At 37.9% G+C, this 26,234-nt stretch overlaps 1 protein-coding gene across 1 annotated transcript in view; it reads left to right on the top strand.

Annotated features, from left to right (window-relative positions):
• The window catches only part of INSRR (insulin receptor related receptor), a 365,100-nt gene that overhangs the window by 321,973 nt on the left and 16,893 nt on the right, over positions 1 to 26,234 (top strand). The window contains exons 13-20 of the mRNA XM_053705334.1: positions 484 to 620; positions 3,135 to 3,303; positions 3,392 to 3,500; positions 15,161 to 15,231; positions 17,436 to 17,665; positions 17,933 to 18,043; positions 19,304 to 19,463; positions 19,632 to 19,761. Coding sequence (XP_053561309.1) covers positions 484 to 620; positions 3,135 to 3,303; positions 3,392 to 3,500; positions 15,161 to 15,231; positions 17,436 to 17,665; positions 17,933 to 18,043; positions 19,304 to 19,463; positions 19,632 to 19,761 — 1,117 coding nt within the window. The remainder of the gene's footprint in view (positions 1 to 483; positions 621 to 3,134; positions 3,304 to 3,391; positions 3,501 to 15,160; positions 15,232 to 17,435; positions 17,666 to 17,932; positions 18,044 to 19,303; positions 19,464 to 19,631; positions 19,762 to 26,234) is intronic.

The following is a 26,234-nucleotide window of genomic DNA, read 5'->3' on the forward strand; positions in this document are numbered from 1 at the left end:
TATTATACACAGCCATTGGCTGCACACTCTAGTGACCTATTTATAACTGCCCCTAATTGGCCACAGCAGAGAAGGTAACCTAGTTAGTTACAACATGACAGCTCCCATTGTTTTATAGACACTAAATATTGATAAAATAAGTAAAGTTTTTAACAACTAATGAAACATTTTGAAAAATGCATCTACGTGTTATTCTCATATTAATCTTTTCTTTGAATGCATCATTCTATCTGTTATTTATAAAGTGTTTACTGTCCCTTTTAAGCATTTTATGGTAGCTATTTGCAAAATAGCTACCATAAAATAGTTCTCAAAACATGCTCACTTCTGACAACTCTTTTTCTCGCTAAAGCACAATAAATCAAATCTACCCGATTGCTTGTGAAATGTATTTCTATGCTTTATAATGAGCTACTGGTTCTTGCTGTTATTTACAAGGAAAATGACGGATCACTGTTTTACTATGGCTTAATACTTTCACAGATCAAGCAGATAATATCCCTGGCAACATCACATGGAATCCATTGGGAAAAAATACTATTGTGCTGACATGGGTGGAACCTCAAAATCCTAATGGACTCATTCTAAAGTATGAAATTAAATACAGGCGACAACATGAGGTAAGAAGTTTTGAGGTCTATTCAAGTCCATCAGAATTCATGTGCAACATGCCTAGCAAGGTTTTCAGATATCTAATCCATTGGAAAACCCTACAATAACACTTATTACAAGCTTTTCAAACAGATTATGGAGCACAACAACATTCCTTAATATTAAAGGGAGACAAAAGCGAAATTTTGTTCCTTCATGATTCAGATGGAGTATGAAATTTTCCAATTTACTTCTATTACCAAATTGTCTTTGGTCTCTTGATATCCTTTTTTTGAAAAGCAGGGAGGTACGCTTGGGAGAGGGCATGTGTCAGCAGCACTATTTTGCAGCAGTTTTGCAAGAATGTTATGTATTTGAAAGAGCACTAACCCCCCAAAGTGGTTAAATACACAGTAGAAGTATGTTAGAGCATGTCATATTTTTACTTTTATGTGCCTCTAATATTTTTGTGCATTCTTTATTTAAATGGTAATAAAGAGGATTGTTGTTTTTTATTGTTTGATAAAAAGTTTAAACTATTGCTCAAATTACAATTCTACATTTTATGACTTTCACACATCTTAAATACAGACATAACAATGTTTGAGTATAGCACATTTTTTTGTAGTTTTTCTAAAATGTCAATTCTTAATTCAATGTATTAATATAACCTTTTTAGCTGTACGTCATGAATTTAAATTAAGTGAAAAACCACATTCTAACGCATTAGGCATACAATATCAGTATTATATTAACTAGCTTTGCTTACAAAATCCTGAGATATGCCTGTTTTGTACAGTTTTTTCATTTGTTTTTTGCTGCAATAAATTAGATTTTCCTGTTATATTGTTCAGTAACTTGAGAAATGTTGCCAAGTCATTTGAAAGCTTTTCTAATGTATTGGAAAGGCTTAGAAAAAGCCCAAACATACCTGATGACTTGTATTGGGAGCTGTTATATATCCTAAGGCTATTACTAGCAACTGATGATTGTTAGTAAAAGGCTTCTCATAGAGGTATGAATCAGTTCTAATGTCCTGTTACCCAAAAACATTAATATATTAAAAAGTAATTGATAGAATTCCGAGAGCTCCATTTACTAAGCAGCGAGCCTGAAACTATAGTTAAGCGCTGCTCCTAAACCTATCCGTGACACTTTAGGTGGTGGATAGCAATTAGCTCAATCCGATTGGACTGGGATGATTGAAATCCCCCTCTTGCACATGAATGGCTGCACACAAGCAGGGGGCGGCATTGCAAAATCAGTGAATTGTGCAATATTAAATGTTGGCAGAATACTGATGCCTGCTTGCCGCAAGGCTGGACAGCCGAGGTTTAAGACAGCGAACCTTGTCTGCCCGGCCTTTGATAAATGAAGCTCCAAGTCTCAATTAATACAGTTGTATTAATTTAATAATACATACAATAAACAATTAATTATGATTCGGAGGTATCTGATGACAGTTTAACAGTTTTTATAGAGACCATCTTCTGCAAACTATCATGGCTATTTAGTATTTGTGGTCTTTACACAGAATCCATACATGATGTTATACTTTTCTATATACTATTCTCATTTTAGGCATTCATAGTAAAATGCTGTGCTGTGAAAATAGTCTATAGAATTACACATTTTCATAAATTTTAATTGATATGTATATGTGTCCTATTGTTATGCCCTAAAATGTTCTAACTATTAAAGGGCCGTAATAATGAAAAATACTGCAAGAGATGCAGTCTTCCAGGAACGAACAACAGCTCAGTGGCTTGTTCTATGGCCTGGTTACCACCTGGGAGTAGCTTCTTTTAGCTCAATTGTGCTTTTCACAGAGGAAAACTTTTCTGAAGAACATCAGTCTTATCCCGCTTAACAAGGTCAGTCAAGCCCGGAAATACCAGGCAATTCTATTCTGAACAGTCTCCCTAAGGGTCAGGGGGGAAACCAGATGTGGACTCCTTGCCCAAACTGCTTAGAGGGATGTGGCTGCACCTCACTGACGAGGCCAACAGAAGGCTGAAACAATCATCTGGGGTTGTCATGTTCCTTGTTCAGAGGAGCATTGCCTGGTATTTCTGGGGGTGGTATCACCTCCTCTGTGAAAAGCACAATTGGCTAAAAGAGGCTACTCTTGGGTGGTAACTAGAAGAATCAACTGAGCTGTTGTTGGTTCCTGGTTTTTCTTTCTGTATGCATTTGCATAATAATGAAAAGAATTACATGCTCTAATTAGTTAGAAAATGTCATTCTGACACTAGTGACTCCCCAATTTGTTGGTAAAATTAAAGTATCACTTGGGAGTCGCAGAGCACTGCTGATCCCGAGTGGACACTACTGGTCACCCACTCTTCACTAGTAGTTGCGCATCTGGATTGTGGCTTCCCTGGTGTTAAAATTACATGCTCTAACAAATAAAAGCATGCAATTATTTTTATTATTCATTATTATGACCCTTTAATGTATTCATTACATGTGCACAGATACCATTAATATTACATGTGTACAGAGATATCCCACCAAAAATTGTTTCTATTTATATGTTTTAGGAGGGGCCATCAACAATTGTGTGCGTCTCACGTCATCGCTTTCAAAAATATGGTGGGGTGCATCTCACTCTGCTACAACCTGGGAATTATTCAGCCTGGATCAGAGCTACCTCGTTAGCTGGAAATGGTTCATGGACAGATCCGATTGTATTTTTAATACTTGGTGCTTGTAAGTATGAAAAAAATGAATTGATCCATACTTCATATATCAAAGGGAAATTTTTTGGTTTACTAAGAATCATCATTGATTTCTACAGTGGATGAGCCGTCTGATAACTTGTACATGCTCCTCAAAGTATTACCTATTATCCTCCTGGTGATCATCGCATTGTTTGCTGTGTTTGTCTTCTTCTACAATAAGAAAGGGTAAGTTAGCTCCATCTTGCTGTATGTATTACAGAAAATATTTTAATTTTAAAACCTTAAACTTTGAAAGAAGCACTTCCCTTCTGCCCTTCTGCCCTTCTTCGGTCACTTATTTGCTGTGTGTTTTCTGTCATTATGGAAGTATTGTATAGCTGTTTACTTTTCAAGAAATATGTTTCCTAAAAATATGAGCGTAGGTACGTGACTAGGAACAATCACTACTAAAGCTCCTCTGACTGTTTAGAAATGAAAACAAACAAAAGCTGTTTATTCCTAGTTCATATTGGTTTGTGAAAATACAAGAAAATAGGTTGCCAGATAGACTGGGACAAGAAATCCTCTCTCTTGTTCAGACTAGCATTTTCTTGTTATATTCAGACCTGTTAATTATAATATTGAACATTAAATGCTTATCCAAAACTGAAAGAGATATTCAACAGTACTAGCATACTACATATGCTAAAGTCAATATGCCAGCTGGGATTTTTTTTTTAATTATTATTCTACACTTTTGCAAAACTTCACATAATCCCTATTGAAAAAAGTCGTTATATGCAGTGTAGATTCTGTGAATTCTTTAAAATTAAAGGGACAATCTATTCAAAATTAAACTTTCATGATTCAGACAAGGCATGCAATTTTAAACTTTACAATTTACTTTGATCATCAAATTTGCTTTGTTATCTTGGTTTTATTTGTTAAAAATTAAACCTAGGTAGGCTCATATGCTGATTTCTAAGCCCTTGAAGGCGGTCTCTTATCTCTAGCAGTAGTTCATGTGTGTCATATAGATAACATTGTGCTCACTCCCGTGGAGTAAACTAGGAGTGGCTAAAAAGCATGTATGTTAAAAGAACTGAAATAAAGGGGCAGTCTGCAGAGGCTTAGATACATTGTAATCACAGATGTAAAAAGTATATTAATATAACCGTGTTGGTTATGCAACTGGGGAATGGGTAATAAAGGCATTATCTATCTTTTTAAACAATAAAAAATCTGGCGTACACTGTCCCTTGAATGCAGCTTTTATTTTTTGAAATCCAAACACTTAGCCCCTGACATGTTTTAGCAGCAATTGTATCAGCTAAAAAATTTAAATGAATTAATAAACTGATTATTTCTCTCCTATTGATGACCCAGTATTGTAGTATCTTTTACATTTTTTTGAAATATTACCATTTAAAAAAAATCAGTAACATCTCTTAGTAGTCCTGCAGACATTATTTTACAAGATCCAACAGGATTTTTGTGCACGAGTACTGAAAGGAAACATAATATAACTTTTGCAGAGCACATGCATCAAATAAAAATTGAGCAATAGTTTAGTGAAATTTCAAAAATTAGCAGAAGGACATTTAACATAGAAATCTGGTAATTCTGATATTAAATATTAAGGGCCAGATTACAAGTGCAGCTCTAAATATTGCTTTCTCCTACATTGGTGTGTCCGGTCCACGGCTTCATCCTTACTTGTGGGAAATATTCTCTTCCCCAACAGGAAATGGCAAAGAGAGCACAGCAAAAGCTGCCCATATAGCCCCCCTCTGGCTCTGCCCCCCAGTCATTCTCTTTGCCGCTCTGAACAAGTAGCATCTCCACGGGGATGGTAAAGAGTATGTGGTGTTAGTTGTAGTTTTTATTTCTTCTATCAAGAGTTTGTTATTTTAAAATAGTGCCGGTTTGTACTATTTACTCTACAACAGAAAGTGATGAAGAGTTCTGTTTAAAGAGGAGTATGATTTTAGCAGCAGTAACTAAAATCCATTACTGTTCCCACGTAGGACTGTTAAGCCCAGAGAACTTCAGTTGGGGGTAACAGTTTGCAGACTTTTCTGCTCAAGGTATGACTAGTCCATTTTCTAACAAGACATAGTAATGCTAGAAGACTGTCATTTTCCCTTATGGGCTCGGCAAGCCATTTTTCTTAGACTCATAACAGAATGAAGGCTTATTGATGGGCTATATACTGGTTGACACTATTGTGGGCTAAATCGATTGATTTATACAATATTTATATGTATTTTGGAGTGTTTTGGAACTTGAAAACACTTTGGGAACGTTTTTTTATTCGCCTGGCAGTCGTTTAGACACCTAATCTAGTCAGGAAGGGCCCTTCACTCTGATATGCAGAGGGAGGAGGCCTCATTTTTGCGCCTTAATTGCGCAGTTACTTCTGGAAGCAGTGCATGCAGCTTCATGTGAGAGGGTCCTGTGGCCATAAAGAACGATTCTAGAAGGCTTATTTCTGTGGTGAATAACCCCCAAGGAAAGGTAAAGCCGCAGAAAAGGCTGTGGCAGTGACTGTAGTGGGTTTAAACTGGTAAATTGAACAAATAGCTCCGGTTTGCTCATTTAAGGGGTTACAAACTTGGTGTGCAATACTTTCAAAGCATTAAGACACTAGGGTGCAAATTTGGTAAGGATCGAATATTTCCTTCATAGTTTTTCACACATGCAGAAATAAAGTGTGCTCTGTTTAACATTTAAAGAGACAGTAACGGTTTTATTGCATTAATAGCCTGTATAAGTCTGTCTAACATGTCTGTACCTTCAGATAGAACATGTTTTGTATGTATGGAGGCCAAGGTGGTTCCCCCTTTAAATGTATGTGAAAATTGTGCCGTGGCGTCCAAACAAAGTAAGGACAGTACTGTCACATTTAATAAGATTGCCCAAGATGATTCTTCAAATGAAGGTAGTGGGGATAGTTCATCATCCTCTCCTTCTGTGTCAACACCAGTTATGCCCGTGCAGGCGACACCTAGTACATCTAGCGCGCCAATGCTTGTTACTATGTAACAATTAACGGCAGTAATGGATAATTCTATAGCTAATCTTTTATCCAAACTGCCAGCATTTCCAAGAAAGCGTGATTGCTCAGTTTTAAATACAGAGGATGAGCAAGGGTGTGCTGACGATAATTTATCTGTTATACCCTCACACCAGTCAGAATTGGCAGTGAGGGAGGGTCTGTCGGAGGGAGAAATTTCCGATTCAGGAAAAGTTTCTCAACAGGCAGAACCTGATATTGTGACGTTTAAATTTAAGTTAGAACATCTCCGCGCCCTGCTTAAGGAGGTGCTAACTACTCTGGACGATTGTGACTCTTTGGTGATTCCAGAGAAATTGTGCAAAATGGACAAATTCCTTGAGGTCCCTGTGCACGCTGATGCCTTTCCGATACCCAAAAGGGTGGCGGACATAGTGACTAAGGAGTGGGAAAAGCCAGGTATACCTTTTGTCCCACCTCCTATATTTAAGAAAATGTTCCCCATTGTCGACCCCAGAAGGGACGCATGGCAAACAGTTCCTAAGGTTGAGGGGGCAGTTTCTACGTTGGCCAAACGCACGACTATTCCCATTGAGGACAGTTGTGCTTTCAAAGATCCTATGGATAAAAAATTGGAAGGATTGCTTAAAAAGATATTTTTTCAGCAAGGTTTCCTTCTCCAACCAATGTCGTGCATTATTCCTGTCACAACGGCGGCGTCTTTTTGGTTCGAGGAACTAGAAAATTTGCTCAATAAGGAGACTCCATATGAGGAAGTCATGGACAGAATTCACGCACTAAAGTTGGCTAATTCCTTTATTTTAGATGCCGCTTTGCAATTGGCGAAATTAGCGGCAAAAAATTCAGGTTTTGCAATTGTATCGCGCAGAGCGCTTTGGCTAAAATCTTGGTCGGCGGATGTGTCATCCAAGACAAAATTTCTTAATATTCCTTTCAAAGGTAAGACCCTTTTTGGGCCAGAATTGAAAGAGATTATTTCAGATATCACTGGAGGAAAGGGCCATGCCCTCCCACAGGATAGGCCTTTCAAGGCTAAGAACAAATCTAATTTTCGTTCCTTTCGCAACTTCAGGAACGGACCGTCTCCTAACTCTGCAGCCTCTAGACAAGAGGGTAACGCTTCCCAGGCTAAGCCAGCATGGAAACCAATGCAAGGCTGGAACAAGGGTAAACAGGCCAAGAAGCCTGCTACTGCTACCAAGACAGCATGAAGGGGTAGCCCCCGATCCGGGACCGGATCTAGTAGGGGGCAGACTTTCTCTCTTTGCTCAGGCTTGGGCAAGAGATGTTCCGGATCCCTGGGCACTAGAAATAGTTTCTCAGGGTTATCTTCTAGAGTTCAAGGAACTTCCTCCATGCTTATCTTCAGACCAGATAAAGAGACAGGCATTCTTACATTGCGTAGGAGATCTATTAAAGATGGGAGTGATACACCCAGTTCCAACAGTGGAACAAGGTCGGGGGTTTTACTCAAACCTGTTTGTAGTTCCCAAAAAAGAGGGAACTTTCAGACCAATTCTGGATTTAAAAATTCTAAACAAATTCCTCAGAGTTCCATCGTTCAAAATGGAAACCATTCGGACGATTTTACCAACAATCCAGGAGGGTCAATACAAGACTACCGTGGACTTAAAGGATGCGTACCTACATATTCCTATCCACAAAAGATCATCATCAGTCCTAAGGTTCGCCTTTCTGGACAAACATTACCAGTTCGTGGCTCTTCCGTTCGGTTTAGCCACTGCTCCCAGAATTTTCACAAAGGTGCTAGGGTCCCTTCTAGCGGTTCTAAGACCGAGGGGCATTGCTGTGGCGCCTTACCTAGACGACATCCTAATCCAAGCGTCGTCCCTTTCAAGATCAAGGGCTCATACAGACATTGTATTAGCCTTTCTCAGGTCTCACGGGTGGAAGGTGAACGTGGAAAAGAGTTCCCTGTCCCCGTCTACAAGGGTTCCCTTTCTGGGAACAATAATAGATTCTGAAGAAATGAAGATTTTTCTGACAGAGGTCAGAAAGTTAAAGCTTATAAATGCTTGTCAAGTTCTTCAATCTATTCCTCAGCCTTCCATAGCTCAGTGCATAGGTCTAATGGTTGCAGCAATGGACGTGGTTCCTTTTGCTCGAATTCATCTAAGACCATTGCAACTGTGCATGCTCAAACAGTGGAATGGGGATTATGCAGACTTGTCTCCCCAGATTCAAGTAGACCAGTTAACCAGAGACTCACTCCGTTGGTGGTTGACTCAGGATCACCTGTCTCAGGGAATGAGTTTCCGCAGACCAGAGTGGGTCATTGTCACGACCGACGCCAGTCTATTAGGCTGGGGCGCGGTCTGGGACTCCCTGAAAGCTCAGGGTCTATGGTCTCGGGAAGAGTCTCTTCTCCCGATAAACATTTTGGAACTGAGAGCGATATTCAATGCGCTCCGGGCTTGGCCTCAACTAGCGAAGGCCGGATTCATAAGATTTCAGTCGGACAACATGACGACTGTAGCTTACATCAATCATCAGGGGGAACAATGAGTTTCTTGGCGATGAGAGAGGTATCCAAGATCATCAAATGGGCGGAGGATCACTCCTGCCATCTATCTGCAATTCACATCCCAGGAGTAGACAACTGGGAGGCGGATTATTTGAGTCGTCAGACTTTCCATCCAGGGGAGTGGGAACTCCACCCGGAGGTCTTTGCCCAGTTAACTCAATTCTGGGGCATTCCAGACATAGATCTGATGGCGTCTCGTCAGAACTTCAAGGTTCCTCGCTACAGGTCCAGATCCAGGGATCCCAAGGCGACACTAGTGGATGCATTAGTGGCGCCTTGGTCGTTCAACCTAGCTTATGTGTTTCCACCGTTTCCTCTCCTTCCCAGGCTCGTAGCCAGGATCAAACAGGAGAAGGCCTCGGTGATTCTGATAGCTCCTGTGTGGCCACGCAGGACTTGGTATGCAGACCTGGTGAATATGTCATCGGCTCCACCATGGAAGCTACCTTTGAGACAGGATCTTCTAGTACAAAGTCCATTCGAACATCCAAATCTAGTCTCTCTGCAGCTGACTGCTTGGAAATTGAACGCTTGATTTTATCTAAGCGTGGGTTTTCAGATTCAGTTATAGATACTCTGGTCCAAGCCAGAAAACCTGTGACTCGGAAAATTTACCATAAAATATGGAAAAAATATATCTGTTGGTGTAAATCCAAGGGATTCTCTTGGAGTAAAATTAAAATTCCTAGGATTCTTTCCTTTCTCCAAGAGGGTTTGGATAAAGGGTTGTCAGCAAGTTCTCTAAAAGGACAGATATCTGCTCTGTCTGTTTTATTACACAAACGCCTGGCAGCAGTGCCAGATGTACAAGCATTTGTACAGGCCTTAGTCAGAATCAAGCCTGTCTACAGACCCATGACTCCTCCATGGAGTCTAAATTTAGTTCTTTCAGTTCTTCAAGGGGTTCCGTTTGAACCTTTGCATTCCATAGATATTAAGTTACTATCTTGGAAAGTTCTGTTTTTGGTCGCTATTTCTTCTGCTAGAAGAGTTTCTGCATTGTCTGCTTTGCAGTGTGGTCCACCCTATCTGGTATTCCATGCAGATAAGGTTGTTTTGCGTACCAAACCTGGTTTTCTTCCAAAAGTGGTTTCCAACAGGAATATTAACCAGGTAATAGTTGTTCCTTCTCTGTGTCCGAATCCAGCTTCGAAGAAGGAACGTTTGTTACTCAATTTAGATGTGGTCCGTGCTTTAAAATTCTATTTAGAAGCAACGAAAGATTTCAGACAAACATCATCTTTGTTTGTGGTTTATTCTGGTAAGAGGAGAGGGCAGAAAGCTACTGCTACCTCTCTTTCTTTTTGGCTGAAAAGCATCATCCGATTGGCTTATGAGACTGCTGGACGGCAGCCTCCTGAACGAATTACAGCTCACTCTACTAGAGCTGTGGCTTCCACATGGGCCTTCACGAACGAGGCTTCTGTTGATCAGATATGTAAGGCAGCGACTTGGTCTTCTCTGCACACTTTTGCCAAATTTTACAAATTTGATACTTATGCTTCTTCGGAGGCTGTTTTTGGGAGAAAGGTTTTGCAAGCCGTGGTGCCTTCCGTTTAGGTAACCTGACTTGTTCCCTCCCTTCATCTGTGTCCTAAAGCTTTGGTATTGGTTCCCACAAGTAAGGATGAAGCCATGGACCGGACACACCAATGTAGGAGAAAACAGAATTTATGCTTACCTGATAAATTTCTTTCTCCTACGGTGTGTCCGGTCCACGGCCCGCCCTGGCTTTTTAGTCAGGTTCCAAATTTTTTCTTTCTATACACTACAGTCACCACGGCACCCTGTGGTTTCTCCTTTTTCTCCTAACCGTCGGTCGAATGACTGGGGGGCGGAGCCAGAGGGGGAGCTATATGGGCAGCTTTTGCTGTGCTCTCTTTGCCATTTCCTGTTGGGGAAGAGAATATTTCCCACAAGTAAGGATGAAGCCGTGGATCGGACACACACCGTAGGAGAAAGAAATTTATCAGGTAGGCATAAATTCTGTTTTCTTGAAAAGGATATTAGCATTCCACTGTGTAATACAGTATTACAAGTTCACAGCAATGCAAACGTGAGCTCGCGTTTGCATTGCTGGGAAACAATGCTCTTATGAGCGTGCGCTTCCATAGGCTCAAGTGGGAGCCTTGTTCTCATGCCGTAAGACACGGCATGAGAACTCGCACAGCACATGTGGTAAGTAGTGCAGCGATGGCAGCAATGTATAAATATATCTATATGCTTAAATACATATATATTTATGTGTTAACATATGTATATACACATATTAACACATAAATATAAATGCATATTAGCATATACATACAGTATATATTTACTGGGAACACACATTTCCCATAGACCGCTAGGTAAAGGCACTTTTCAGTGCCTTTTTGTTTCTAACATGCCACGTCCACCAACTTTAGCTCCAAAAAACTGCCAAGTGCACACTGCCATGATAAACCCCTTTTCTCTTGTTAAGTGTATCCAGTCCACGGATCATCCATTACTTATGGAATATATTCTCCTTCCCAACAGGAAGCTGCAAGAGTCCACCCACAGCAAAGCTGCTATATAGCTCCTCCCCTAACTGCCATATTCAGTCATTCTCTTGCAAGCCTCAACATAGATAGGAGGTCGTGAGAGTCTGTGGTGCTTTCTACTTAGTTTATTCTTCAATCAAAAGTTTGTTATTTTTAAATGGCACCGGAGTGTGCTGTTTATCTCAGGCAGTATTTGGAAGAAGAATCTGCCTGCGTTTTTCTATGATCTTAGCAGACGTAACTAAGATCCATTTGCTGTTCTCACACATTCTGAGGAGTGAGGTACTTCAGAGGGGGAATGGCGTGCAGGTTTTCCTGCAGATAAGGTATGTGCAGTAAAATATTTTTCTAGGAATGGAATTGACTAAGAAAATACTGCTGATACCGAAGTAATGTAAGTAAAGCCTTAAATGCAGCGATAGCGACTGGTATCAGGCTTATTAATAGAGATACATACTCTTGTAAAAATGTGTTTTAAAACGTTTGCTGGCATGTTTAATCGTTTTTTAACATATGTTTGGTGATAAAACTTATTGGGGCCTAAGTTTTTTCCACATGGCTGGCTTAAATTTTGCATAGAAACAGTTAACTGAAGCTTCCCACTGTTGGCTGTGGCAGTTTGTTGTGTCTGTTTTTAAAAACGTCTATGTCGTTTTTTTGTTTTTTTTTATCTGTTTTTTGCATTAAGGGGTTAATCATCCATTTGCAAGTGGGTGCAATGCTCTGTTACCTTATTACATGTACTGTAAAAATTTAGTTTGTTTTACTGCCTTTTTTTCACTGTTTTTCAAATTTTGACAAAATTTGTTTCTCTTAAAGGCACAGTAACGTTTTATATATTTGCTTGTTAACTTGATTTAAAGTGTTTTCCAAGCTTACTAGTCTCATTATTAGTCTGTTCTAACATGTCTGACATAGAGGAAGCTCTGTGTTCATTATGTTTTAAAGCCATGGTGGAACCCCATCTTAGAATGTGTACCAGATGTACTGATTTCATGTTAAACAATAAAGATCATTTTTTGTCTTTAAAAACATTATCACCAGAGGATTCTGTCGTGGGGGTAGTTATGCCGACTAACTCTCCCCACGTGTCAGACCTTTTGACTCCCGCTTTAGGGACTCACGCTCAAATGGCGCCAAGTACATCAAGGGCACCCATAGCGTTTCTTTTACCAGGGGATTCTGTCGAGGGGAAAGTTATGCCGACTAACTCTCCCCACGTGTCAGACCCTTCGACTCCCGCTTCAGGGACTCACGCTCAAATGGCGCCAAGTACATCAAGGGCGCCCATAGCGTTTATTTTACAAGACATGGCAAAGGTGGTGAATAATATTCTGGCAGCAGTATTAGTCAGACTACCTGAAATTAAAGGAAAGCAGTTAGCTCTGGGGGTAGATATAGAGCATACAGACGCTTTAAGAACCATGTATGATACTACCTCACAATATGCTTAGTCTGTGGGTGATTTTTTTTTTTGACTCAGGGAAGATGATTTAACCTGATTCTGATATTTCTACATTTAAAATTTATGCTTGAGAACCTCCACTTGTTGCTCAGGGAGGCTTTGGCTGCTCTGAATGAATGTGTACAATCGCAGGGCCAGAGAAATTGTGTAGACTGGATAAATAATATGCAGTGCCGGTGTGTACTGATGTTTTTCCAATACCTAAATAGGTTTACTAAAAATTTTTTAATAAGGAATGGGATAGACCAGGTGTGCCGTTCTCTTCCCCTCCTATTTTTTAGAAGAATGTTTTCTAATAGTTACCACCACACGGGACTTCTGGCAGACAGTTCCTAAGGTGGAGAGAAGAGTTTCTACTCTAGCTAAGCGTACCACTACCTCTGACGAGGACAGTTGTGCTTTTTAGATCCAATGGATAAAAAATGTTTATTCAACAGGGTTTTATCCTGCAGCCCCTTGCATACATTGCTTCTGTCACTGCTGCTGCAGCGTTCTGGGTTGAGTCTCTTGATGAGGCTTTACAGTTAAGCGACTCCATTGGATGAATATATTTGACAAGCTTATGCTAGCCAATTCCTTTGTTTTCTGATGCCTTGTTCATTTGACTAGACTAACGGCTAAGAATTCTGTTTTTTACTATACTGGCGCGCAGAGCGCTATGGCTTATATCATGGTCAGCTGTCGTGACTTTAATAAATAAGCTACTTAACTTCCCTTCAAGGGGCAGACCCTATTCGGGCCTGGTTTGAAGGAGATTATTGCTTATATCACTGGAGGAAAAGGTCATGCCCTTCCTCAGGATAGGTCTAAATCAAGGGCAAAAAAAAAAAAATTGAACATAGATATGGTGTAAATATCTGATTGTTATGAATCCAAGGGTTACTCATGGAGTAAAGTCTGGATTCCCAGGATATTATCTTTTCTCCAAGATGTTTTTGAGAAAAGGGTTGTCAGCTAATTCCTTAAAAGGGGACAGATTTTTACTCTGTCTATTTTTTTGCACAAGCGTCTGGCAGGTATTCTAGACGTTCAGGCATTTGGTCAGGCTTTGGTTAGATCCAAGCCTGTGTTTAAAACTGTTGCTCCGCCATGGAGCTTAAACCTGATTCTTAAGGTTCTTCAAGAAGTTCCGTTTGAACCTTTTTTGTTCCATAGATATCAATCTTTATCTTGGAAAGTTCCTTTTGGGTAGCTAATTCCTCGACTCGTAGAGTCTCCAAGTTATCTGTGTTACAATGTGATTCTCCTTATCTGGTCCTTCGTACGGATAAGGTAGTCCTGCGTACCAACCTGGGTTTTTTCCTAAGGTGGTATCTAACAAGTACATCACTCAAGAGATAGTTGTTCCATGCTTGTATCCTAATCCTTCCTCAAAGAAGGAACGTCTATTACACAATATTGGACGTGGTTTGTGCTTTAAAGTTTTACTTACAAGCTACTACAGTTTTCATCAAACGTTCACCTTGTTTGTTGTCTATTCTGGACAGAGGAGAGGTCAAAAGACTTCAGCAGCCTCTCTGTCTTTTTGGTTAAAAAGCATAATTCATTTAGCTTATGAGACTGCTGGACAGCAGCCTCCTGAAGGGATTACAGCTCATTCTACTAGAGCTGTGGTTTTCACTTGGGCCTTTTTTAAATGTGGCTTCTGTTGAACAGATTTACAAGACGGAGTCTTGGTCTGCGCTTCGCAAGGTATCAAATTAACAAATTTGATACCTTGCTTCTTCGGAGGCTATTTTTGGGACAAAGGGTTTTTTACAGGCAGTGGTAACTTCCGTTTAAGTACCTGCCTTGTCCCTCCCATCATCCGTGTACTTTAGCTTTGGTATTGGTATTCCATAAGTAATGGATGATCCGTGGACTGGATACACTTAACAAGAGAAAACATAATTTATGCTTACCTGATAAATTTATTTCTCTTGTAGTGTATCCAGTCCACGGCCCGCCCTGTCACTTTAAGGCAGGTCATTTTTTCATTTGAACTACAGTCACCACTGCACCCTATGGTTTTTCCTTTCTCTGCATGTTTTCGGTCGAATGACTGAATATGGCAGTTAGGGGAGGAGCTATATAGCAGCTTTGCTGTGGGTGGACTCTTGCAGCTTCCTGTTGGGAAGGAGAATATATTCCATAAGTAATGGATGATCCGTGGACTGGATACACTACAAGAGAAATAAATTTATCAGGTAAGCATAAATTATGTTTTTGCTTGTGCGTAACTGTTAGCGTGCCACTCGTAATCTGGCCGTCAGTAGCAGAATGACAAGAAAATGTGCTTTTATCCTGAAAAAACAACTTTATTAAATCTATTTATGGTTTTCTTTAAATCCATAGACAAAATAGTGGCTATCCCAATGGAACCTTGTATGCCTCTGTCAATCCAGAATATTTCAATACTTCAGACAGTGAGTATGACATTTTATTTTTCTTGTTAAATTTTCCTCTTTTTCATTTTATTTTCACTGCTTATGTTTTTATCTTTTCTGAGTTTTACTATACAGTATTATGTTACTACAACAAACAAACAAACAAAAATATATATATATATTTCTTGCTAATAATAAGCCATTGCATGGGACCTAAAAGTATTTAGTCTTTCACTGCTTTGCTATTTTTAGACCCTTTGCTAGGGAGAGGTGTTGTTTGATGTTTGGCCCACATTGCATTTAGAAAATTGATACAAAAACAAGAGTGTGCGTGCGCTAAAAGCTAATGTCAGCAACTGCATATCTATTACGAGTATCAAAATAAAAATATACTAATAGCAAAATATACCACAAAGTTAATATTTAGTTACAAAACTACACAATTCATCATGAAAATAAAATAGACAATAAAAGCAAAGATCCTCGTAAAAAATGTATGAAATTGTCAAATGTGAATGTTCCACATAGAGAGTAAAACTCTTAACAATTCATTGGGGTAGTAATCTTCGGTAATTGGTCACAATTCTCTTTCCATAATCGTATACTTTTATAATGTGAGTACTCACATAAAGTCCAAAAAAACCCTTCTCCGTACCTTGCTGCAGATTATTTCTTCTATCCTGGGCCAGCGTTAAATCGCATCTTCTGCTAAGCTATCCAGCTATACATCAGACCCATTGATACTTCTGGCTTTTTATGCAGTCTCTACATGCAGCATATACTATGAGTACGGCATCCTCACTAGGATAGAAGTTTGGTAATAGGCAGGCAGCCGGTTTCAGCTCTCTCTTGAGCCTTTCTCTAGCCTCAAGGGAGAGCCGCAAACGGTTATAAAAATGGTATACTGTAAATCATTATCATAAGTTTACCTATAAACACAATATTAATTCAATAGATTAAAGAGCTGATTTCCAATCAGGCAGTTCTTATGGAAATATATAGACAATAAAGGTCTGAAAATAGACCTGTGAATAATACAAGATCCAAATCTAGCAGCTTGTGAAGCACAAAAAAAAACCTTGAGAAGAGTTGCTAGCTTATGGTTGAAATATTCCACAAGCTACTAGATATAAGCTAAACTTAAACTGCTAGTTTGCTTCATATATTCCTTACTCAATTGGCATCTACTCATATCTCTTCATATTTGTGAGTATATACCCAGCACTTGCTTATCTGTGTTTTGTTGTACCTGTACAGATTGTAAACATGTATACTGCAGACAGGACTTTCTCAATAACAGACCATTGGAAGTGCATAAATATGTACATAGATGTTGCAAAAAAAAAGAAAGCTAGCACTCCCCTGCATATCTACTCACTGCTTGTTTCACATGATCTCCTGATACCACTGCTTATCTAAATAGATATAGACAGTATGGGAGGTCCTCTTAGAAAGACTACAATTACCAGCAATCTCCAGTAGAAGTAGAATTTCTGACTAATAAATGACATAAACAAGCTTCAGTATAATCCACATTTGCTTGTTTAGAATTTTACCAGTGCTAGGCAGCTGTAACATTTATAGAAATTAAAAGAATGCAGGTGGAGCCATCAGCCTTCTAGTCCTTTCTGTGCTGAACCATTAGAAGTAATAGATGGATCTGGTCAATTACAGGAGAGGGAGGTAGAGAATAGAAAATGGCACCAGTGCTAGGAATTTGGCATTGTTATGCAAATAAATTAAAATAAGTAAATAAAATTACTATGAACAAGCCTCCATTGCTGTCTGATGGATTTTTTAAAAGTATTTATTTGTCAAAAAATAGTAATAACCTACATGAGCATGAAAAACATAAACATGAAAAAAAAAATAAGCTTGTGTCAAATGTTTTATACTGTATTTGTGGAGCATTTTAAATGGTGAGCCATGCTGCCCATATGAACAAGCCTCTACTGAGAATGATGGTGTTAAGTGGGTGTGTTGGTTCTTATCTACTTTCCTTATTATCTTATTATCTCATCAATATTGTCTTTATTGAACAAGGGCAATGTGGGGCCCAAAATATATATATTGCAGGCCACTAACCAAAATATTATTGTATATTTTAAACTTTTTGTGGAATTTGAGTTTCTTTGTTTGTTTTAAGCTATGTAGAGTGGCCTTTTGTTTCTAGGATGCAGGTCTCTTTGACGCGATATCCTACCTATAACCGAGGATGTTAACGTTTTCTTTTTGTCTTACAGTGTATGTTCAAGATGAGTGGGAATTTCAAAGAGAAAAAATTACTATTCTTAAAGAACTTGGCCAAGGCTCTTTTGGAATGGTTTATGAGGGTGTTGCTATGGAGATTGTAAAAGGTGAACCAGTGACTAAAGTGGCTTTGAAGACTGTGAACGAGCTGGCTACTACGAGAGAAAGGATTGAGTTCTTGAATGAGGCATCTGTAATGAAAGCATTTAAGTGTCACCATGTGGTATGTAGAATGGGTTTAATTTCCATCACAATGTGTGGTATACTATCATAACTACCAAATATGTTAAACTAACGTAAGAAATTCTCATTTGTGGTTAACCCTGTTCTACTAATTAGCATAAACAAACATTATGGCCCAATATTATTATGTTATTCAATTTATTTTATGATATTTTGAATCAGAGACTCTACAAGTTCTCTGTAGGCTTTAATGGGCGCTAAAGCTTTGCTAAACAGAATATTTTCTCTTCTAATTTGTTTTTGGCAGGTTCGTCTGCTTGGTGTTGTATCTCAAGGGCAACCTGCATTGGTTATTATGGAGTTAATGACCAGGGGGGACCTAAAGAGCTATCTACGTTCTCTGAGGCCAGAGGCAGAGGTATTGCTTGTTTTCCTCTAATATTTTATCATTTTTTAAAAAAAAATGATTATTGGAAATGGTTTCAAATGTCATTATTATTTTTAAATGATTAAGATCTAATTAGTAACTTACCAGTAGAATGTTTATTAAAAGTAAAAATATTAAAAGTGGTTTTGGTCCCAAAATAAAATGGAGATCTTTTCAATTACAAACTATAAATACTGAAACTATAAAAAAAGAAACTTTGTTGGGTATAAATTTTGTTCATTGCATGGCACTTTATGGGTTCTTCAATATCAAGGTCATTTTAATCCATTTTAATATTTTACGGGGGCTTCAAGCAATAGTCTTAGAAGCACTTATTTACAGATACTGTAGTTGATTAATGGAATGAACTTCCATTAGAGGTGTTAAAGACAAACACTGTTGGGGACTTTAATTAATTCCTGGGATAAGAATAAGGCTATTGTACAAAATAATTAAACCTTCACTTTATAGGAAATATGAGAAAACTTGCTGGGTTTATGGTTCTAATCTGACATCAGAATCTATGTTTTTATGTATTCCTATCCATTTTGGCCTGTTTTGTGTGACATATCTTGACTTTTTGCATGGCTTTTTTTTGTTCCATTTTTTCAACATACTCCTCATTTAATTTATGAAACTTGTACTCAACTAAAATACCTTAATCATATAGAATCAATTAGCTGTCATATCATGTATGCCATTTTAGCTTCTTAACTAATTCAAACATTAAATGAATGACTTAAAACTGCATAAAATAGTTTCACATGACATATTCCTATGGATTGGAACAGGGGGTAATCATAGGAGGGAACCATTCTTATAATGGTATGGTGTAGAAAAGTACTGTCAAATGTGTTTCCTCAATCTGTTTCAAGTGTATTTAAAGTATCTGGTTTTGGTCATTGAAACCGTCACCCATTGTTCTCAAGGACATACCCGTTCATATGGGCTGATCCTGCAAGAAGAGCAGACCTGCTCATGTTCACTCTTTCTATTCACAAAGGCCAGTAGTTAATTTTAATTTAAAGAATACACTTTAAAGAAGCACTTTCCAATACATTATTAACATACAGCTGGTGTAATAAGTAATGGGGAACAAATTAAGAGGGAAAAATAAATTATCTATGAATGCTTGAGATCATCTTCAGATAGCAGACTGAATATTGATTTCCTTTGGTAAAATAAAAACTACATTGTGTGGAAAAAAACAACAACTATATTTATTAAGGCATGATGTCTGTTTCATCACAGAATAAGAATAAAATGCCTCAGCCATCCCTGAAGGATATGATACAGATGGCTGGTGAAATTGCTGATGGCATGGCATATCTAAATGCTAAAAAGTTTGTGCACCGAGATTTGGCTGCTCGTAACTGCATGGTGTCTGAGGACCTTACTGTAAAGATTGGAGGTAGGTGGCGAAAATATGACTTATGGTCTATTCCTACATTATATATTGCATGTTGTTGTGGCTGAGACGTATATCTGGTCTTGTTTTTTCTTCTTCTTTTTCTTCTTAAAATATATGTCTTAAATTCTGTTAGGAGAATACAATTTTGTTCTTTTTTTTCCCATTCAGATTTTGGAATGACCAGAGATATTTATGAAACAGATTACTACCGGAAAGGTGGAAAGTCTTTATTGCCAGTACGATGGATGTCTCCTGAATCCTTAAAAGATGGAATCTTCACACCACACTCCGATGTCTGGTAGGAACCTGTAACATATGGTTATACTCAACTCAGCAAAAAAACAACTTATACACACAATGTCTTTTAATACAGTTATGTACAATTTGCACTGTTGTCTGAAACTTGTGAAATAATTAACAATCGGCTAGATTGCGAGTTTTGCGGTAAAAGGGGTGCGGTGCTAACTTGCACGTTATTGTCACCAATCACCTACAGTGCTGGTATTACAGGTTTTCAGAAACCCGGCGTTAACAGGCAAGAAGTGAGCGTAGAGCAAAACTGAGCTCCATACCGCACTTCAATACCAGCGCTGCTTAAGCCAGCGGTGAGCTGGTTGTACATGCTCGTGCACGATTTCCCCATAGACATCAATGGGGAGAGACTGCTGAAAAATTCTAACACCTGCAATAAAGCAGCGTAAATCTCCGTAACGCAGCCCCATTGATTCCTATGGGGAAACAAAATTTATGTTTACACCTAACACCCTAACATGAACCCTGAGTCTAAACACCCCTAATCTGCCGCCCCCGACATCGCTGACACCTACATTATATTTATTAACCCCTAATCTGCCACTCCGGACATCGCCGACACCTACATTATACTTATTAACCCCTAATGTGCTGCCCCTTACATCGCTGACACCTACATTATATTTATTAACCCCTAATCTCCCGCCCCCAATGTCGCCGCAACCTACCTATACCCCAACGTCGCCACAACTATAATAAACATATTAACCCCTAAACCGCCGCACTCCCGCATCGCAAACACTAGTTAAATAATATTAACCCTCAATCTGCTGCCCCTAAGATCGCCGCCACCTACCTACATTTATTAATCCCTAATCTGCCACCCCCAATGTCGGCGCCACTATACTAAATCTATTATTATCTAACCCTAACACCCCCTAACTTAAATATAATTAAAATAAATCTAAATAAAACCTACTATCATTACCTAAATAATTCCTATTTAAAATGAAATACTTACCTGTAAAATAAACCCTTAGCTAGCTACAATATAACTAATAGTTACATTGTATCTAGCTTAGGGTTTATTTTTATTTTACAGGCAAATTTGTATTTATTTTAACTAGGTAGACTAGTTACTAAATAGTTAACTATTACTAACTACCAAGTTAAAATAAATACAAATTTACCTGTATAATAAAACCTAACCTAAAGTTACACTAACACCTAACAATACAATTAAATAAATTACCTAAATTAAATACAATTACCTAAATTAAAAAAAAAAAAAAAACACTAAATTACACAAAATAAAAAAAGACATTATCAGATATTTAAACTAATTACACCTAATCTAATAGCCCTATCAAAATAAAAAAAGCCCCCCCAAAATAAAAAAAACCCTAGCCTAAACTAAACTACCAATAGCCCTTAAAAGGGCCTTTTGCTGGGCATTGCCCCAAAGAAATCAGCTCTTTTACCTGTAAAAAAAAAATACAAACAACCCCCCCAACAGTAAAACCCATCACCCACACAACCAACCCCCCAAATAAAATCCTAACTAAAAAAAACTAAGCTCCCCATTGCCCTGAAAAGGGCATTTGGATGGGCATTGCCCTTAAAAGGGCATTTAGCTCTATTGCTGCCCAAACCCTAACCTAAAAATAAAACCCACCCAATAAACCCTTAAAAAAACCTGATCCGATCAGCCAATAAGATTGAGCTCACATTCTATTGGCTGATTGGAACAGCCAATAGAATGCAAACTCAATCCTATTGGCTGATTGGATCAGCCAATAGGATTTTTTCACCTTTAATTCCGATTGGCTGATAGAATTCTATCAGTCAATCGGAATTCAAGGGACACCATCTTGGATGACATCACTTAAAGAAACATTCATTTGGGAAGAAGACTTCGTTTGAAGAGGATGCTCCGTGCCGGATGTCTTGAAGATGGAGCCGCTCCGCGCCGGATGGCTGAAGATAGAAGATGCCGTCTGGATGAAGACTTCTGCGCGTCTGGAGGACCACTTCTGCCGACTTGGATGAAGACTTCTCCCGGCTTCGTTAAGGACTTCTTGCCGCTTCGTTGAGGACTTCTCCCGGCTTCGTTGAGGATGGATGTCCGGTCTTCAAAACTGTAAGTGGATCTTCGGGTTTTTTTTTAAGGGTTTATTGGGTGGGTTTTATTTTTAGGTTAGGGTTTGGGCAGCAATAGAGCTAAATGCCCTTTTAAGGGCAATGCCCATCTAAATGTCCTTTTCAGGGCAATGGGGAGCTTAGGTTTTTTTAGTTAGGATTTTATTTGGAGGGTTAGTTGTGTGGGTGGTGGGTTTTACTGTTGGGGGGGTTGTTTGTATTTTTTTTTTTACAGGTAAAAGAGCGGATTTCTTTGGGGCAATGCCTCGCAAAAGGCCCTTTTAAGGGCTATTGGTAGTTTAGGCTAGGGTTTTTTTTTATTTTGGGGAGGCTTTTTTTTATTTTGATAGGGCTATTAGATTAGGTGTAATTAGTTTAAATATCTGATAATGTCTTTTTTTATTTTGTGTAATTTAGTGTTTGTTTGTTTTTGTAATTTAGGTAATTGTATTTAATTTAGGTAATTTATTTAATTGTAGTGTTAGGTGTTAGTGTAACTCAGGTTAGGTTTTATTATACAGGTAAATCTGTATTTATTTTAGCTAGGTAGCTAGTAAATAGTTAATAACTATTTAATAATTATTCTACCTAGTTAAAATAAATACAAACTTGCCTGTAAAATAAAAATAAAACCTAAGCTAGATACAATGTAACTATTTGTTATATTGTAGCTAGCTTAGGGTTTATTTTATAGGTAAGTATTTAGTTTTAAATAGGAATTATTTAGGTGATGATAGTAATTTTTATTTAGATTTATTTTAATTATATTAGTTAGTGGGTGTTAGGGTTAGACTTAGGTTTAGGGGTTAATAAATTTAGTATAGTGGCGGCGACGTTTGGGGCGGCAGATTAGGGGTTAATAACTGTAGGTAGGTGGCGACGATGTTAGGGGCAGCAGATTAGGGGTTAATAATATTTAACTAGTGTTTGCGATGCGGGAGTATGGCGGTTTAGGGGTTAATAGGTTTCTTCTAGTGGCGGCGATGTCGGGAGCGGCAGATTAGGGGTTAATAATTTTATTTTAGTGTTTGCAATGCGGGAGGGCCTCGGTTTAGGGGTTAATAGGTAGTTTATGGGTGTTAGTGTACTTTTTAACACTTTAGTTATAAGTCCTATGCTACAGCTTTGTAGTGTAAAACACATAACTACTGACTTTAGAATGCGTTACGAATCTTGCGGTATAGGCTATACCGCTCACTTTTTGGTCTCGAAGAAAAAGCTTGTAATACCGGCGCTATGGAAGTCCCATTGAAAAAAGACTTTACGTAAATTGCGTAAATTAATTTGCGGTAAGGCCAAAAAAGTGTGTGGTGCCCCTAAACCTGCAAGACTCGTAATACCAGCGGTAGTGAAAAAGCAGCGTTATGAGCCTTAACGCTGCTTTTTTTTACTCATACTGCAAAACTCGTAATCTAGCCGATAGTTTACTAGATAAATATCACTTTTGAGATTTTTCTTCTTTCTCCAACATTAAAGGGATATAAAACCCAAATGTTTTCTTTCAAGATTCAGATAGAGCATACAATTTTAAACTTTCTAATTTACTTTTTTTTTTTATATATATATATATATATATATATATATATATATATATATATATATAATTTTTATTGAGATTCAATTGAAGGCATACATGTAAAAAAAAAAAGCTATACAGAGAAATTATTTCCATATACACATCCAATAAAAGCTAAGCTAAGTAAACATGACGTGGGTATAAGCCATATTACAGAAAATTAGAGGAACACCATTCTTGCCTGTAGGACTATACACCTTCTAGATATTCTATGAGGCCACTCTTGGACCCCTAGTTGTTATAGAGACCGTACCAATCTAAAGAAGGCAACCATGAATAAATGGAGACCACTCTCTGGTCTCAAATGACGAATCTTGATTTTTTTGAGTTTTATAGGATATATAACAAACTCTTGAAGCCTCATCTAAAACAAGTTAACCTAGCTAGTAGCGAAAAAATTATAAAGGCTTGAAAATATCTATAAAATAAGTAACACTAACATATCAATTGGTTAACCTTAATTTAGAATTATATGTATAGTTTGGGAATGTAGGATCTTAGTGGGACATATTTTCCTATGTTTACTGGGTAAACTCGGTGGGGGGAACGGAGCTAGTAATAAAATCAAAACAGACGAACGTAGGAAGCCACTCTTGGTCCTCAAATATTTAAACATTAATATAAACATTAATATATATAATATATATAGGGGAAGGTATAATGAAATGAGGAAACCACTCTTGGGTCTCGGTATAATATCCCCAGATTTTAATAGTTTGGGAAATGTTTACATCATTTTGACAGTACAAATTTTTCTTTTATGATTCAGATAGAGAATACGATTTTAGACCGCTTTCTAATTTACTTCTATTATCTAATTTGTTTCATTCACTTGGTATCATTTATTTAAGGAGCAGCAATGCAGTAATGGTTTCTAACTGAACACATGGGTGAGCCAATCACAATCAATATATATATATATATATATATATATATATATATATATATATATATATATGCAGCCACCAATCAACTGCTAGAACCTAGGTTCTCTGCTGCCCATGAGCTTGCCTAGATAAACCGTTCAGCAAAGGCTAACAAGAGAAGGAAGCAAATTAAATAATAGAAGTAAATTGGAAAGTTGTTTAAAATTGTATTCTCTATCTGAATCATAAAAGAAAAATTTTGGGTTTCATGTCCATTTAAAGTCATAGTCTTATCTTAAAAAAATTAGGAATAACTTTAGATAGGTCACTAGTCTTATAAGAGTCAGATAAAAATAGTATAGTAACAACTTTTGAGTTAAATAACTACCATATGAGAAGTTCTTAGCTAACGTGCATAATACTTTGTAACGTGCATAATAACCTGAAATTGTTTTATACAAAATTTAGAAGGATCTTTTATCAAATACATTGCCGATCTCCCACATGCTTCGGTATCAGCTCATGAAGGTGATATAGACAACAAAGTTTTATATAGTGCACTTATCAGGTTATCAGGTATATGACAATTCTAAAGAGCCTCTACAGGCTACACATAAGTAAGGAATAACAGCAAGTAATTGGCACGTATTATTATTCTCCTGGCATACAAAATATATTAAAATTCAGATCAGACTAGAAGTATATAATTACTGACAATCTTAAGGAACTATAGCAAACATATCAATATAATAAACTGTCAGAACTGGCCATGTAGGTTTTCTCATGGTAACCATAACTCAGGGGTGTGCTATACTCCAACTAGAGAACCTCCATATGAGACACAGGGAAACTAAAACCTACTATACAACATATCAAAGAAAAGGGGTTGTCTTCCAATAAACATTGACTATATTGTAAAGTAAAAGGACTATATTTGAAATTTAAGCATCTCAGGCATCAAAGTAGTAATACATCAGCCTCTACTAAAACATGTCTTGAACTGCCTAGTAAGAAAAACTAGAACTTCAGTGGCAATGTAAAAGGGGTAGTATATATAAAGGAGTCAAAAGTAGTAATAACTACCAGTAAACATGTCCTATGTCAGAGAGTAAGGAGCAATGATTCTCTAAATATCTAGTATATATCAGTGTAAATTATATGTGTTTTGCTGCCCCGGCCGCAGGCAGCCCAAAAATAACATCCAGCTTGAAAGTCAAATAAAATACAATGGAGAAATATTAGCTCAAATTGATATGAATACCCCAATATGTAAGAGATGTTGGCAGTAATTCAGTTATATAGTATGTACAGAACAAGCACATTTAGATAACAATAAAACACCCATTCATTTGTTCTATATTATAAATATAGGAGTATATTGAAGAGCAAGTACTGACTTACTATACTAGGAACCATTTGAAACTAGGAACAAATTTTAACACTTAATTATGAGACTTAATAATTTAACATCCAACGATAACAGTTTATGAGAGGATCTTATGTCTAACCTACTCCAAATCAAATCAAGAGCTGTGCAGAGTAACTCGCCAGGATACCTCCAAGAGCGAACTGACCATTGCTTCTCCATTTTATAGTTGAAGTGGTAAAAGCCGTCAACAGGGCTTACCAGGCAGACCACGGTAGAACTGCGGTATATTACTCCTCTTCCATTACTCCGCTTAGCCCAAAACAACTTAAGCAGTTGACTAGCTGTCACATAGCTGTTTTTTGGAGCCCAGGTAGACAGCGTGGAGCAATAAGAGCTAGATTGTAGGTTAGTCTCTGAAGCGATCGCTTTATAGATCCCAGACATTGCCACTTCTGATGTAGCCGCAGGTTCAGACATAGTCATCAGGTTGGCTTGTCGAGTTTCACAAAGGGAACCTCCTGCTCCAGGGATCGTTACATTTTGAGATTCGTCTGTTAGTCCTGCAGAGA

The sequence above is a fragment of the Bombina bombina genome, chromosome 1, assembly GCF_027579735.1.
Source record: "Bombina bombina isolate aBomBom1 chromosome 1, aBomBom1.pri, whole genome shotgun sequence".
In the NCBI taxonomy this organism is placed as follows: Eukaryota; Metazoa; Chordata; class Amphibia; order Anura; family Bombinatoridae; genus Bombina; species Bombina bombina.